General features: G+C 49.2%; 1 protein-coding gene across 1 annotated transcript; it reads right to left on the bottom strand.

Annotated features, from left to right (window-relative positions):
- Positions 1-5,962: 5,962 nt before the first annotated feature.
- On the bottom strand, positions 5,963-16,693 carry NFATC2IP (nuclear factor of activated T cells 2 interacting protein; the record flags this gene model as incomplete). Its single annotated transcript, XM_082857398.1, has 8 exons — positions 5,963-8,240; positions 9,841-9,950; positions 10,076-10,220; positions 11,461-11,647; positions 11,738-11,818; positions 12,522-12,636; positions 14,946-15,018; positions 16,307-16,693. The coding sequence occupies 8 exons, from the start codon at positions 16,691-16,693 to the stop codon at positions 8,082-8,084; spliced, it is 1,257 nt and encodes a 418-aa protein (XP_082713524.1). The 3' UTR covers positions 5,963-8,081.
- Between the last annotated feature and the right edge of the window lie 299 nt (positions 16,694-16,992).

The raw sequence follows: 16,992 nt of genomic DNA, 5'->3' as shown, positions 1-16,992 counted from the left end.
GTCATGTGACACTGGAGCAGGGGCGGGGGCGGTGGACGCCACTGCGGGCCGGCCCCTGACGCGACTACGGAGGCCGCGCGCGCCCCTGCGGTTTTGCCGACGTTCCCGCGTCACGTGACTGTGGCCGGTCGCCACGGTCCTCGGCTGCGTTCCCGCCGTGACAGCCGACCTAAAGGTGTCTGGGTGAGCTGTTACAGTCCCTCCCACTCTGAATCTCGGCTTCCTTATCTGCGACGCTGCTTGGCAGACTTCTTACTGAACGAGATCAAACGAGATAATGGAACCTTAAAAGATTCTGGAAATACAGTAGTACTGTAAATATCTCTAAACGTGCCAACAGACAGTTGTGTTTTTAAAAATTTATTTATATGTATTTTTTGGCTGTGTTGGGTCTTCGTTGCTGCACGCAGGCTTTCTCTAGTTGCAGCGAGCGGGGGCCCCTGTTCATTGCGGTGCGCGAGCTTCTCATTGCAGTGGCTTCTCTTGTTCAGGAGCACTGGCTCAGTAGTTGTGGCTCGCAGGCTCTAGAACGCAGGCTCAGTAGTTGTGGCGCACGGGCTTAGTTGCTCCATGGCATGTGGGATCCTCCCAGACCAGGGATCAAACCCGTGTGCCCTGCATTGGCAGGCAGATTCTTAACCACTGCGCCATCAGGGAAGTCCCAACAGACAGTTCTTACTCTCTTCCCCACGGTGTCCGGTTGGGGCTTCATACGTGCTCAGTAAGTGTTGGATGAATGAATGAATGGTGAACAGTGGCCCCCATCCCTACCCTTCGGATTCCCCAATCCAGCTGAGCTTTCCCTGCAGACGTTTAAGAAAGTGTCCCCAGACCCCACCGGCCGCGTCTGGAGCCAGTTTTTCCTCACCTCCAACTTGCGCCCTCTGATGGTCTCACTTGGAACAGCCAGGGGCTAAGGAGACTCCTAGCCATGGACGGGGCTCGACCACAGAGCCCTGGCACCAAAACAGCTTTGTTCCTGAGTGCCTCGCCGCCCCAATCGCCAAGCTACAGCTAATAAACATACACTCTAAGTAAAGTTAGTGTAGTTCTATGCAAAGGCAGCTTCAAGACCCCTCTTCCAACCAGACCTCTTAAGTCCCCCTGCCGAAATTCTAGAGTCTCATGTTCTTGGGACCCCCGCAAGAGGCCTTATCAGAAACTCTTGAGTCACTGTCCTGCTTGGCGTTGCCCCAGGAGTACCTCACGTTTCAGAACCTTAAGCCTGGTCTCCCTTTAGGGTCTAAAGGAAAGAGATGGAGAGGAATTTCAGATTGTAGTCACTGAATTTCCTCAGTACTATTGAGCAGCTACTATGTGCCTGACATTGTGCTGGGTGTCAGGCAACTGCAGATGTACCTACTCTCATAGAGCTTATCTGAAGGAGCTTTTGCATGCAAAAGGTGCACCTGTGAAATGAAAAGGCAAGCCACTGATTGGAAGGAAGCATTTGCAAAGCATGTATCTGACAAAGGACTTCTATCCAGATGTATAAAGAACTCTTAAAACTCAGTAAGACAAAAACACAATTTTTTAAGTGGGCAAAAGATTTGAACAGACATCTCACAAAAGAAGATATACGCATAGCACAGGGAGATCAGCTCGGTGCTTTGCGACCACCTAGAGGGGGGATGAGGAGGGTGGGAGGAAGATGCAAGAGGGAGGGGATATGGGGATATACGTATGCATATAGCTGATTCAGTTTGTTATACAGCAGAAACTAACACGACACTGTAAAGGAATTATACTCCAATAAAGATGTTTAAAAAAAGATATATGAATGGCCAACAAGTATATGACACCATTGGTCATTATGGAAGATAGCATTAAAAACACATTAAGATACAACTATACTAGAATAGCTTAAAAAAATAAACGCACTGGGACTTCCCTGGCAGTCCGGTGGTTAAGACCCTGCACTTCCACTGCAGCGGGCATGTGTTCGATCCCTGGGTGGGAAATAAGATCCTGCATGCCGCAAGGCGTGGCCTAAATAAAGAAATAAATACCCTGATAAAGTACTGGAAATGATATGAATGTTTGTGGGAATGCAAAGAGTACAGCTACTTTGAGAAACAATTAGGCAGTTTCTTTAAAAATTAAACATACAGGGCTTCCCTGGTGGCACAATGATTAAGAATCCGCCTGCCAATGCAGGGAACACGAGTTTGAGCCCTGGTCCGGGAAGATCCCACGTGCTGCGGAGCAACTAAGCCCGTGCACCACAACTACTGAGCCTGCGTGCCACAACTACTGAAGCCTGTGTGCCTAGAGCCCATGCTCCACAACAAGAGAAGCCACCGCAATGAGAAGCCTGTGCACAGCAACGAAGAGTAGCCCCCGCTCGCCACAACTGGAGAAAGCCCGCACGCAGCAACGAAGACCCAACGCAGCCAAAAATAAATAAATTTAAAAAAAATTAAACATACACTTCCCATATGACCCAGCAACTCCACTACTAGGTATCTATCAACAAAAAATGAAAACATATCCAAACAAAAGCCTGTATGTGAATGTCCATAGAAGCATTATTCATCATAGCCAAAAAAATTGAAAAAAACCCATGTATCCATCGACAGGTGAATAGTATATTCATACAGTGGAACACTGCTCAATGATACATACAGTATGGGTAAATCTCATAAACACTGTGCTAAGTGAGAGACCCCAGACACAAAAGACTGCATACTGTATTATTCCATTCATATAAAATACAGAAAAGGCAAAACTAATGTGACAGAAAGCAGATTAGTGGTTGCCTGGGGCCAGGGGGAGGAGGAGGTACAAAGAGGCACCAGGAAACGTCTGCAGGACTGTGGACATTTACTAAAACTCATTGAACTGTAGACTTAAAATGAGTGAATGCTGAGGCATGTAAATTAAATTCCATTAAGCTAAAAGAAAATTAAAAATCTGTAGTCCAAACACAGTACCTCTGGACATTAATGAAAATAAAACTTTCTGGTTATAAAGACAAATATTTTGATGCTAATTGGTTTTGGCAAATGGGAAAAATATTTGGTCCTTCCCCAAGTATAGGTGACATTTATTTATTTATTTATTTATTTATTTATTTATTTATTTATGGCCACGCCTGCATGTCATGCAGGATCTTAGTTCCCCCACCAGGGATCGAACCTGTGCCCCCTGCAGTGAAAGTGCTGAGTCCTAACCACTGGACCACCAGGGAATTCCCCCAGGTGCCTTTGTTTTTTTTTTTTTTGGCTGAGTCAGGTCTTAGTTGTGGTCCACGGGATCTTTATTGAGGCATGCAGGATCTTTTCGTTATGGCACGCAGTCTGGGTTTCTCTCTAGTTGTGGCGCTCGGGCTTCTCTCTAGTTGTGGCGTGCGGGTTTTCTCTCTTTCACCCATGCGCGTGGGTTCCAGGGCGCATGGGCTCTGTAGTTTGTGGCATGTGGGCTCTCCCCGTTGAGGCACGCAAGCTCAATAGTTGTGGTGCGAGGACCTAGTTGCGCCACGGCATATGGGATCTTAGTTCCCTGACCAGGGATCGGACCAGCGTCCCCTGCATTGAAAGGCGGATTCTTTACCACTGGACCACCAGGGAAGTCCCCCCCACCCCACCCCCTGCCCAAGGTGCCTTTTAATTTTATGGATCTCTCGATTAAAATTCCTTTAAGTTCAGATAAATAAATATGTCTGTACAGTTCTCTTGGTTTCAACTGGAGCCCAACTTTTGCTCTATTAGCTTTGGAAATTGTGGTTTGTGAAATATAAGTACATGTGGAATTTCTTGGAAAAAAAAGTTCATCCATGACAAGTGCCACAAAAAAGTCTGGCATATGGGTATTATAAGGACCTGATAGCAGGGGCATTTGACCTGGTCAGGGAGGTTTGAGAGCCTCTCTGAAGAAATGGTCCCTGAGCTCTGCAAACAAAAGAAAAGCAAAGGGCATTTTGCTCAACATCCAAGTCTACAAAGATTAGCCTGCTGCAGCAGCTGGCCGGCAGCGCACGCGCTTCAGACGCAGAGATTAAGCAGATAACGGGATGAAGCACTCCGCTCCAGACGGAGGAAATTAAGGAGAACAGGATGCTTGTGCTCTGGATAAACAGGCTTTTAGGTAGCTAATATGCATTTCAGGAAGAATTTTAACGAACCCAGCTTCTTGCATCTTCCCATACATAGAAAAGCACTATAATCATTAACTTGAGAAAACTGCTCTTTGTGACCGGCAGTAAACTTTTACCAGAATGTATATCGATTGCTTGTACTCCCTGACCAAAATATTTACATGTAAACTGGTCTCACCCCCTACCTCTTTGGAGCAGTTTTTCAGAGCTATCTGAGAGGCTGTCTCCCAGGCTATAGTCCCCAGTAAGTCCCTGAATAAAACCTCAGATGTGGGGGAGGGGCGGTCATTGACTTTCCAGGAGGGAGAGAAGAGCAGTCCAAGCAGCAGAAAGCATGTGCAAAGGTCCTGCCACAGAAGGCAGCCTAATGAACACCAGGGTCTGAAAGCAGTGCAGTGTGGAGAGCAGTGAGAGAGGGAGGCTGGCTGGGGAGCGGGCGGGGAGCGGGCGGGGAGCGGGCAGGGAGCAGTCTTCAACAGGCCCACCTGGTTTTCCATCTGGCTCTGCATTCCGTGGCTGTGTGGTCTGGGACAGGTTAATTCATCTTAGCTTGTTTCTCTTCTGTAAAATGGGAATAATAACACCTGCCTCCCAGGATTGCTCTGAGGATGAATGAGATTAGGAAAAGTGCCAAGCTGTGGCACCAGATCAGGGCTCCTTAAAGTTTTTTTTTTTTTTTTTTTTTGCGGTACGCGGGCTTCTCACTGTTGTGGACTCTCCCGTTGCGGAGCACAGGCTCCGGACGCGCAGGCTCAGCGGCCATGGCTCACGGGCCTAGCCGCTCCGCGGCATTGTGGGATCTTCCCAGACCGGGGTACAAACCAGTGTCCCCTGCATCGGCAGGTGGACTCTCAACCACTGCGCCACCAGGGAAGCCCTCCTTAAAGTTTTGAATGTTTCTAATCAGGGGAGTTTTAGAAAGATTCCCTGACGAGCGATCAATCTCTTTGATCAAAAGGATGAATAATCACTCTCATCATCCAAGAAATGCAAATCCTTTTACAATGAGTAGTCTTTCCCGTATCTTCCCCAGATTAAGCACTGGGGAAGAAAAGAGGAAACTGGAACCTTCTAGCACTTGCTAATGGATTTATAAAGAGGTCCAGTTACTTGTACTCAAGAGAAAATGGGTAGGTGCACATCCAATGATCTGTGATTCCATTCCTGGATATAAACCTGAGAAAAATCCCACTCGGGGTCACCACAATATTGCCTGTGATAGCAACATACTGGGGGGCTAGAACGGGGTTTGGTTACAAGTGACAGAAATCCTCCAATAGCAGTGATTTTTTTTTTTTTTTTGGCCACACGGCTTGCAGGATCTTAGTTCCCTGGCTAGGTTTTGAACCCGGGCCCCAGCAGTAAAAGTGCCAAGTCCTAACCACTGGACCACCAGGGAATTACCACCTGATAGCAGTGATTTAAACAAGACAGGAAGTTCCCCTTCTCGCCAAAGCCCAGAGGTCAGTAGTGCAGGGCTGGTAAGACGCTGCATGGAAGCTCAGACCCAGGCGCCTTCTCTCCTTGTCCTGCCCTGCATGGCTTCCTTCCCCAAGGTCACCTTGTGTCAGTAGGGATGCTCCACTTCCAGTGAGCAGCAGGAAGAAAGCCAAAGAGAGGGGCACACACTGCCCGCTTAGGGACGTGTCCTGGAAGTCGCACACCTTCCTCTGAATCGGCATTTGGCCACACTTGGCTACAGTGGAGGCTGGCAAGCACTGTCTTCATTCTGAATTCTCTGTGCTTTGCTAAAAACCAGGGGTTCTGTTACCCTGGGAGGAGGAAGAATAGGTGTGAGGGGACAACAAATGGTCTGAGCCACAGGGGTAGTGGGGAGGGGGTGGTCACGGGAAGGACAGAGACAGAAATCCTCAAATATACACAAGTTGAATGTATTCCCATTTATTCTGTTGAGATTGAACATATTTTAATTTTAATGTGTTCAGACTTATTAATGGACATAAAATATCTGAAAAAAATGAGTTATACCATATCACGGATTATTTAAATGTTAAAAAATTTTCTTTCTATATTTCCCACATTGTAAGTTCAAAGGAATACCACATTCCAACAAAAAACTCTTTAAAGAGAGTGATATGTTTTTGCCAAAATTATACCACCTATCAGTGGAAAATTCACGGCTTTATTAGTAGACGGTGCTGAGAAAACTGGCTCATTATATGGTGAAACTAAAACTTGGATCTCATAGACAAAGGTGAATTTCAAATAGTTTAAAAGTAGTATTCAACATTTCAGCAGCCAGTACAGCCTGGCATTAACTAATGAGAACAAATATTTGACCATGCAAAGCAGATGCCAGCACATACCAGTGTGTACTGGCTGGACTTCAGCCCGATATTAGGGGCCTAAATGTGAAAGAAAAGCTAATAAACTAACAGAAGAAAAATGTAAAATATCTTAACTACTTTTAAATAAGAAATCAAAAAGCAACAAAATAGTTAATTCATCTACATTAAAATTAAGAATTTCTGTTCAGTGAAGGACACCCCTCAATATACAAACACAAGTGCCGTTTTGAGAGTTTTTTGCAACTGCCCAGGAATATACGAAGAACTTTTGAGAGTAAACAAACAAAAAAAAGATAGGAAGCCCCCATGAGAAAATGAGCAATTCACACAAAGGGAAACCAGAAAAGCTGACAGGTATATAAAGAAATTCCCCAAATTACTGGTGATCAGATGAATGTACATTAAAATACAGCACCACTTTACACCCAGCAGACCAGCAAAAATTAGAAAGTTGGGCAGCAGCAAGTGCTGGTGAGGATGAGGAGAAATAGGAAGCTTTAAGTGGGAGAGTCAATGACCATTCTGAAAACAAATAGAGAAATTAACCTGTCCGACCCATATTCCCGTCCTGGGTACCTCTGCCAGAGAACTTTTCACAAAATATGGAAGGGGACACATAAAAAGATGTTCATGCTGAGGAGTTGGAGGCACCCAGGTGTCCACCACTTAGCAAACGTGTAAACAAAATGCAGTTGACACCCACCATGGAACACCTCAGAGCAGTTCAAAGAAATAAAGCTGATGTAGCATAAGCAACACAGGTTGAGTGAAAAAAGCTACAGCACAAGATCTACAGCATGATACTACATGTGGAAAAAGTATATTCACACGTACAACATGGCATTTTTCGAGGATACATTCACATTCAAAAACATGTAATCAACACATTAAAATGGACGCTTACGGGAGAGGATGGCGTGAAGGGGAAAAGCCATAAAACCAGAGAAGCCTTGCGTGGACTGGAATCCTGAGATCCAAAACCAAAAGGCTCAAGGTGCTCAATTATGCCTTAAATAATGTGTGTGCATCAGGAAGGTGGCTTGAAAGGGTCCTGGGGTGAGGAAGACACCCAAGCCTGAGAATTTACTATATTCTTCAAAAGAATAACCCATCGTCTGCCTCTGCTGAAGCTAATACATGTGTGAGCTCGATCCTCTAGTTTCCTGCAGGCTGAGGAGCCACACCCCTGTATGTGCCTCAAGCAAACTTCACCCCCACCCCCCAGTGACACTGAGGCCACTGCTGGTCCTGGACGTGGCATAAATGCCAGGCCTGGAATCCCATACCAGGGATTTCATGTTGATTTCAACTCACTCTTTCAATAGGAGCAGTCTCATAAGAGACATTTCGATAAAGGAAAGGGTGATGGTGGAGGGGAAAGGGTGAGGGTAAGGGATACCTTCTCCATGTCCCAGGGGACTGCAAAACTCAGCACACCCTGTGGATGGAGCCACAGTCCTCCCAGGGCAGCAAGGACCACCACACAACTAATCAGGTAGCTAACGGCCGGAAACCAGGGTCGACGGGGCGGGGCGGGGGTGGTCCAAGATCACCCCTTGATTTTGCTTCAGCTTGAGGATAAGTTCTACCTCAGTTTCAGCTAGCCCTTATGGGGCCAAAAGGGGGCAGCCGCTCTCCCCAAGTCCAAGCTGGGCCTCTAAACAGGGAGGGGGGTTTCAGCTCCAGACCTCGATGAGGTCCCCGGATTCCATGCCCAGATCAGCCGGCAGCTCCTTGCCTGAAAGCTTTGTCCCATCAAAGAAGAAGGAGAGCTTGCGGCCCGAGAGTCCCATGGCCTCCTCGTAGCGGGACATGAGGGTCTTGAGAGGAGAATCCTGGATGGAGAGGAAAAACTGGATGTAAGAATTTGAAAAGAGGGGCTGAGGAGAACTTGTAGGGACAGACAGAGGACTTGCGACAGGGAGGACAAGGGGACAAGTCAAGTCAGAGCCCACGGAGGGAAAGGCAACTGGCCGAAGAGGCCAGCAGCAAGCTGGTTCCTCTCTAGGGAGCTGGGCCACAGAGCCCAGGGCTGGGATGTCGGCTGTGGGTCAGGGAGGTTCTCCAAAGCTGGTCTCCTCACCTACGATGGAGGCATGAATCACAAGGAGGAAGCCAGCCGGGCTCTGGCTTCTGACCCAAGCTGGGGGCCAGGCACTCCCACTGAAATGGATGTATAACCCTAGCCAAGTGCTATGGGTTGATTGTGTCCCCCAAAAAAGATACCTTGTGGTCTTAACCCCTGGTAAATGTGCATATGACCTCATGTGGAAGATGTTATCAAGATAAGATGAGGTCATACTCGATTACAGTGGGCACTAAGGCAACAGGACTGGTGTGCTTATAAGAGAAAACAGACACACAGAGAGACACACAGGGAGAACGTCATGTGAGGAAAGAGGCAGAGACTGGAGTGATGCACCTGTGAGCCAAGGACTGCCAGCCACCACCAGAAGCTAGGAGGAAGCAAGGAAGGATTCTACCTAGAGTCTCTGAGGGAGCATGACCCTGCTGACAACTTTTCTTTTTTTATAGTTGATTTACAATATTTTATTAGTTACCGGTTTACAACATCATGATTCAATATTTTTATAGATTATACTCTATTTAAAATTATTATAAAATAATGGCTATATACCCCTCTTCTGTCCAATATATCTTTTTTTTCTAACATCTTTATTGGAGTATAATTGCTTTACAATGGTTAGTTTCTGCTTTATAACAAAGTGAATCAGCTATACATAAACATATATCCCCATATCTCCTCCTTCTTGCATCTCCCTCCCACTCTCCCTATCCCACCCCTCTAGGTGGACACAAAGCACCGAGCTGATCTCCCCGTGCTATGCAGCTGCTTCCCACTAGCTATCTATTTTATATTTGGTAGTGTATATATGTCATTGCCACTCTCTCACTTCGTCCCACCTGCTGACAACTTGATTTCGAACCTGTAGCCTCCAGAACTGTGAAAGAATACATTTCTATTGTTTTAAGCCACCCAGTTTGTTGTATTTTGTCATAGCAGCTCTCAGAAACTAATATGGCCAAGTTACTCCACCTCTATAGAGGTTGGCTTCCGTATTTGTTAGATGAGGGTAACAACAGTGCTTTCCCATATAAGATTGTTGTGAAATTCAATAATATCCTGAATGTGAAGTAAATATCCTTAGCACAGGGACTGTCACTTCTTTTGTAATTACGATGGGTTTTATTGGTTACTGTCCAAGGGTGATTTTGACTTCAACCAGGAGTTAGGAGACCAGAGCCAGGCTCCCAGCAGAAGGGGGAGGGAAATTGAACACTGGGCTTTTTCCACTATCTAGGATGGGTGGGGACCCAAGACCACAGAGGGCAGTGACTCCATCCTCCACCCACTGACACGAGAGACCACAGAGCACGGGGCAAGGGGCACAGAGAGCCAACTCCCCCACTCACTCGAGGCAGCGAGACTTCCAGCAGCTGGTGCTTCTCCTTCCCCTGCACCCGCAGCTGGAGCACGTGGGACTTCTCTGTGACATCCGGAGAACTTGCTAGCACCACGCAGTCTGTGGGGGGCAGGATCGGGAAGCCAGGCCTAAGCGGGGGTTGGAAGCAGGGTCCCCTCTGGGCCTCTTCCCATATCCCCTCCCTGTGGCAAAAGCCTCCTCAAGCCTCCCTGCCTTCCTCTCACCAATGATGTCAGCCACTCCAAGCTTTAAGGTCCTGGGGGTGGCGGTAGGGGACAGCTCTGTCTCTCCGAAGAGCAAGAGGATCCTGCTTGGGGACACCCCAAGACGGCCGGCCATGTGGTCCACCACGCTCTGGAGGGGCTCCGACTGGGAGGGGGACAAGAAGTGAAGGAGGCCTTCCTGCCTTGATGTGCTTGCCCCCACCCACCCCCAGTTTCTGGCCTTAACTACTTGCTGAATTCCTCATCTGTGAGTTCCACCATATTTACCTGGCAAGGCATAAAATAAAATCATGTTAATAAGGGGTTCAGGCAAGTGACACAAAGACACGAAGCAGCCATGAGTTAGGAGAGAAAAGGGAGTGGTGGGGATTGCGGCCAACCAGAACCAGATACGCCCCATCTAAACAGGCCAGCTGTTCCGCAGTTCCAGCTGATTGGTACCATGTAGGAATATGGGCCAGGTACTGTATCTTCCTGTTTAAGAGAAACCAGAAATCTGGACCCTGGTACAAAATCACCCATTGCAAAGGTTGGCGATGAACTCATATATTCATGTGAGTCATACTTGGGACTTCCCTGGGGGTCCAGTGGTTAAGACTCCACGCTGCCACTGCAGGGGGTGCGGGATCGATCCCTGGTTGGGGAAGTTCTGCATGCCGTGAAGTGCAGCCAAAAAAATAAATAAATAAAAGCACCGTACAGCACAAAAGAAGAAGAAGCATGGGACTTCCCTAATGGTCCAGTGGCTAAGATTCTGCGTTCCCAATGCAGGGGGTTCGATCCCTGGTCAGGGAACTAAGATCTCGCATGCCACACAGCAGGGGCAAAAAAAAAAAGAAGAAGAAGAAGAAGAAGCACAGTTGATAAGGCCATGGGCTGCCAGTTCACAAGCCCTAGCTTAGTTGCTTGCCTGATGCATGGTTACTGCTCGATAAATGGTCACTTCTGTTATCATTCTTGTTTTGGAATTGGAGTCATCCCTACAAAAAGAGTAGCCTTCATCAGGAAGCTAGCGGGGATCGGAATGACCAAGTGACATCTGGGTGTCCAAGGCAGTAAGAGCAAGCACAAGAGGGAAGCACAGGGTCCGAGGGAAGGAAAGAGGGAGGGATGCGCCCTGGGGAGGGGCTACCAAGCAAAGCTGCTTAGGATGTTTTAGTGGAGCCTTGAAAACGGGTGGGAAGTTTGCCAGAAAGAGAGGGGAGAGGGAGGAAAAAAATCTCCCAAGGGGAAGAGTGAGCACAAAGGCGCACAGGGCTGAACAAGCGCTGGGCAGCTCCAGACAGCAGGATGGGCAAAGGAAGCCACGGTCCCTCTGCCCAGACACCACAGTCTCTCCACAGACAGTTCCTGGGACCCTTCTCCCAGGCTCTTCAGGCACTTACCATTCTGACGGGCAATCTGATCAGGTCAGCCCGGCACTGGATTTTGAGCGGCAAGAGCCGAGGGTTCTCTGGGAGAGTGGGCCCCTCCAGTAGGACCACCTCATCCTCTTGGCTCAGGTGGTCCTGGCCCTGGGGCTGCTTGGGACTCAGGCAGGAACGGAGATCTTGGAGGCGCTTGTTCACCTCTCTGGGGCGCAGAAGGAACTGTGGGTCAGTCAGGGTGGGCCCCTCCACCCTGCCCCTCTCCACCCCGCCCAGAGCCCCCTGCCCCTGGCACCTTAACTTCTGGAGTGCCCGAGCATGCTTCCTGTTGTTGGTCCGGGGCAGACGTGGAGGCAAAGGTGAGGTGTCCTGAACCCTGTAGAGATAAAAGAGGGACAGGATGGAGAAAGAGGTGAGACCCCAGCCCCACACCTCTCCTCATGGGACCCCTGGGGACCAGAGGGGTACCTGGAGAATCAAGAGAGAGCATCTTCCGGTGACATCCATCTTATGGGAAGACAGGGGGAGGTAAGGACAGGGAAAACCTGAGTCATAATTTTTATATTTATATGACCCAAATATGAGGGAGGAGAATGCCTAACTTTTAAGATAAGTTACTTCCCAGGTAAATGTCTGATAACACCCAAATGACACCAAGCACTTACTATCGGCCAAGGGTTAACTCTTAATTTACCCCAAAATTCTGACCCAGGTACCACTATTATCCCCATTTTACAGGAGAGAAAATTGAAGCACAGAGAGGCTGGCTAAGAGACAGCTGCCGGATTTGAACCACAGGGCAGTGTGCAGAGCCACACCCTTCACCCTGCATCACTACTTTCTTAGACACAAAGCTGAAATCTCCACTTCCTGGCGGGTCCTGAGGGCCCGCTGTCATCCTCTGATGGGGCTCACCTCTTCTTTGCCCCAAGAAGAGCTTCATTCCTCACCTGAGCCTCAAGACTCCTTCCGTCCTTCTCCTTACCCTTTGAGGAGGCAGCCAAGGTTCTGCCGGCCTCAGCCTAGCCCCCCCAACTCCCTTTCTGCTCCAGCGGCCCCAGGGCCCTCGCCTCACTCACAGTAACATCTCTTGCTTCTCTTCTCCATCCCTACTCCTCAGCTTCTTCTTCCAGGGAGAATTGGGACGTGGGGAATCCTCAGCGTGGAGACTGCTGGAATCTGCCATGTCTGCCTCTGGGGACAGAGCAGGAGGAAGTGGAAAGGGTTAGCCAAGAGAGGGCAGCGGGAGGCCAAGGAGAGACAAGTCAGGGGCTTCAGAAGGTTCTGAGAGAGGAGGAGACTAAGGGAGCCCCAGACACACACAATCACTGGGGAAGGGCTCAAGGGGTGTGAGTCAAAAGGGAAAAGCCTACCTCAGAGAGAAGAATGAACTGGAGCCTGACAGATTAGAGCAAGAGAGTGTCAGAACTTCGTGCTAAGGCATGAGACAGTGCTGAGTGTGGACAGTCGGAAAGTGGCTCACCCCAACTGAAGCATGCTCTTCTCACTTTTGATCACATGCACCCCACAAATGAAGAACACTGAGCACACAACCCGGAAGATAGGTATTTACTTAATACACATATACTACATACTATACAGGGGCATACTATTATATATGTTATGGAGCATACACTAAAACAAATGTCAAAGGATGGAGTTTTTTCTAATATTTCTCTTATTTTCTTCCCATACTCAGTTTGGTGGGCACAGAGAGACTGTGACTCGGCTGGAGGAGGGGGTGTGGGGCAGGGAGGGAATGAGGTAAAGAGGTAAGTATAGGCCTTCTGAGCCTACGTTCCTCAAATTTCATCCGTGTGTCATTGCCATATTTTGCCATATCTCTGTATTATTTAATATCTTTCTTTCTTTCTTAAGTTAATTAATTTATTTTCAGCTGCGTTGGGTCTTCGTTGCTGCGTGTGGGCTTTCTCTAGTTGCGGCGAGTGGGGGTACTCTTCGTTGCGTGCGCGGGCTTCTCATTGTGGTGGCTTCTCTTGCTGTGGAGCTCAGGCTCTAGGCGCGCAGGCTTCAGTAGCTGTGGCATGTGGGCTCAGCAGTTGTGCCTCGCAGCCTCTAGACTGCAGGCTCAGTAGCTGCGGCGCACGGGCTGAGTTGCTCCGCGGCATGTGGGATCTTCCTGGACCAGGGCTCAAACCCATGTCCCCTGCATTGGCAGGCGGATTCTTAACTACTGTGCCACCAGGGAAGTCCTAATATCTTTCTTTAAATCACTCATTTTAACTTGAATATCTTATAAAAGGAAATCAGGTATAATATTCTAAACTACAGAAGCTCTTTTCCATTTGCTTGCCACACAATCATCATTAACCATAAGATAATTACTGTGAATACAAAACAGTGATAATGAATCCTAGATCAGTGGTTCTGAGAGGCAATTTTGCCTCCTGGGGGACATGTGGCAATGTCTGTAGACAATTTTGGTTGTCACAATGAGGGGAGGAAGGGGTTGGGGTATGATACTGGGATCTGGTGGGTAGAGGTCAGGATGTTGCTAAACATCCCACAGGGCACAGGACAGCCCCAAACAAAGAATGATCCAGTCCAAATGTCAGTAGCACCGAGGTTGTGAAATCCTGTCCTAGTAGCTGCCAGAGGCCTGAGATTCTGTGTTTCTGACAAACGCCTGGAAGATACCCAGCATTCCTGGGTCCACATTTTGAGTGGCAAGGACAGAGGTGCCTTTGTACTTCTCTGTTCCAGGTACCATATATGCAAACAATGTATGTAGCCCAAGAGGGGGCTTTCTATATATTCTCTTTAATTAAGTCTCACCAGACTCCTTTGACATAGGTCCATTTTTTATCCCCATTTTGCTGATGAGGAAATTGAAGCATTGAGAGATTAACTCGCCCAAGGTCACACAGCTACTAAGGGGTAGAACTGGCATTCAAACCAGGCCTGCTGGTTCCCAAATCAGCTCTTAATCACCCTGCCATACTCCCTCATGGTGCAAAAGTCTTAGTCCAAGGTCTGCATTTGCCCACTGGATCGCTTCCCTATTAGACTTGATTCCTACTCACTGCCCTTGAGTGGTTTGCAAAAATCACATCACTGAGGGAGAATAAAGGCTGGGCAGCCCTGAAAAGATTCAAATAACACCCTGCTGGCTCCAGAGTGTTCCCAAGACACTTGTTGAAGACGTAACAAGATGTTACAGATTCTTAACACTTCCCCCTCCCCTGTTCCCAGGATTACAGAATCAGAATCTCTGGGGCTGGCACCTGGAAATCTGTATATTAGCTCACTCTTATGCCTATTAGAGTTGGCGGAAGGGTGTTTTGACAGCATTTTCTGTGCCTTCTGGTTAACAATCCAGCTCCTTTCAGGATTGGAGCTTTTTCTGGCTAGGATGCAGGAGTCACCTCTCCCATGTCCTTCCCCTGAGCCTCAGGAAACAACTAACTGCAGGGATGTAAACTCCAGAAAGTCTCCTCAAAGAGGCCGGCGCTGGGCACCTCTCCCTAGAAGCCCTCCCTTACCTTCCTCAGTCTCTGGGGGGCAGAATTTCAGGAGGGGCGTGTGGTCTGGGATGAGGTGGAGGCTGCTTTTCACCTGCAAAGAAAAAGTAGATCAGTCCCAAATCCTCCCTCCACTTGAAGAGAAAACTGGGGTTGATTCTTCCCTCACACCCAGGCCTCCTCCAGCTCCCAAGTCCTCCCTAAGGATGTAGACATTACAGCCCTCCCACAGGGACTCAGGAGCTCAGCTTCCCCAGGATCCAAAATTGGAGTACCCTACCATACGATATCACTTATATGTGGAATCTAAAATATGACACAAACGAACATATCTACAAAGCAGAAACAGACTCACAGACATAGAGAACACACTTGTGGTTGCCAAGGGGAAGGGGGGAGGGATGGACTGGGAGTTTGGGGTTAGTAGATGCAAACCATTACATATAGAATGGATGGACAACAAGGTCCTACTTGATAGCACAGGGAACTATATTCAATGTCCTGGGATAAGCCATAATGGAAAAGAATATAAAAAAGAATGTGTAGGGCTTCCCTGGTGGCGCAGTGGTTGAGAGTCCGCCTGCCAATGCAGGAGACACGGGTTCATGCCTCAGTCCGGGAAGATCCCACATGCCGCGGAGCGGCTGGGCCCGTGAGCCATGGCCGCTGAGCCTGCGCGTCCGGAGCCTGTGCTCCGCAACGGGAGAAGTCGCGGCAGTGAGAGGCCCGCGCACCGCAAAAAAAAAAAAAAAAAAAAGAATGTGTATACATACATGTATAACTGAATCACTTTGCTATACAGCAGAAATTAACACAACATTGTAAATCAACTACACTTCAATTTAAAAAAATAAGTACTCTGACTCCGACACCCCTTTCCCTAATGCACTGTAAGGATGCAAGTTTAGTTCCCCTTTTTTACGAAGCTGCTAGCCATCCTGCTATCTTAGAATCCTTGGGAATCTCAGCCCCCTAGCTCACCCTACCACGTGGGGACTCCAGCCTCCTGGAGCCCCCAGTTCTCTCTGAACTTCCATGGATCCCAGTCCCCATCTTCCTGGATCTTTAGCAATGGGCCCCAACCTTAAAACCCAGTATGCCCCAAATCCCAGCCCTAGAGCCTCAACTCTTCTCTGAACCATCAGGGATCCCAAACCCTTAGGCTCTCTATACCCCCGACACTCCAGCTCCTGGGAATCCCAAACTCCCAGCACACTCCAAACCCCTTCACCTCCCCAATTTACAGAAACCCCAGGAACCCTGCCCCCAAGGCTCCTAGCCCCTGCTTCCGTTTAGTCTCCCAAGACCAATCCTAGAACCCTACCCTCAACATTTCTAAACCCAGCCCTTCCGCGCTAGCCCTCTCGGGGACCCGCTTGCACCTTCTCGGAGTACACTGGAACCGCCGGTGCCTCCTCGGGATCCAGCAGCAACTGCCGCCGCCGCCTGACAAAGACCCGAGGGGTTTCAGCCGGCCGTGCGTCCGCCCCTTCGCTGTCACTGTCGCTGTCGTCCCGGGGCGCGGCCGGCACGGGGGGTTCCGGGAGCGGCACCTCGGCCGGGTCCGCAGCGCCCTGCGCCGTTGCAACCTCCAAGACATCCTCATCGCTGTCGCTGACCAAGTCCACAAGCACCGAGTCCAGGGTGCGCCGGGCTGGCGATCGTTGAGCGCCAGGACGCCGGCCACGACCGCCCCGGGATCCCCGAGCCCCTCGGGCGACACCGCCGCCTCTGGGCCGCCGGCCCTTTTTCCTCACCGGCTCCGCCATGGCACACACCCGGCTGCCACAGTCGCCCGCCTCTAGCCAACTCGCCTGGCCCCCTCCAGCGGCTTCCGCCCTTCATTGGGTGAACTGCCTGCTAGTCAGCACCTCTCCCCGCCCATACCCTCTGGATCCACCTCTCAGCCTTTTCACTGGTCGCTGCACCTGCCCATCACACATTCCCCACTGAAACCAAGGCGCCAAAGATTCCAATCAGCCTCGGCGCAATCGGCGTAGGTTTCGACTCGTCCCGGCTCACCCATTGGCCTGACCATCCTTCTACAAAGCCCCGCCCACTGAAGAGA

This window comes from Leucopleurus acutus, assembly GCF_964270905.1.
Source record: "Leucopleurus acutus genome assembly, chromosome: 16".
NCBI lineage: Eukaryota > Metazoa > Chordata > Mammalia > Artiodactyla > Delphinidae > Leucopleurus > Leucopleurus acutus.
Note: the sequence above shows the minus strand (reverse complement) of the source record. Positions and strands in the feature narration are given on the sequence as shown.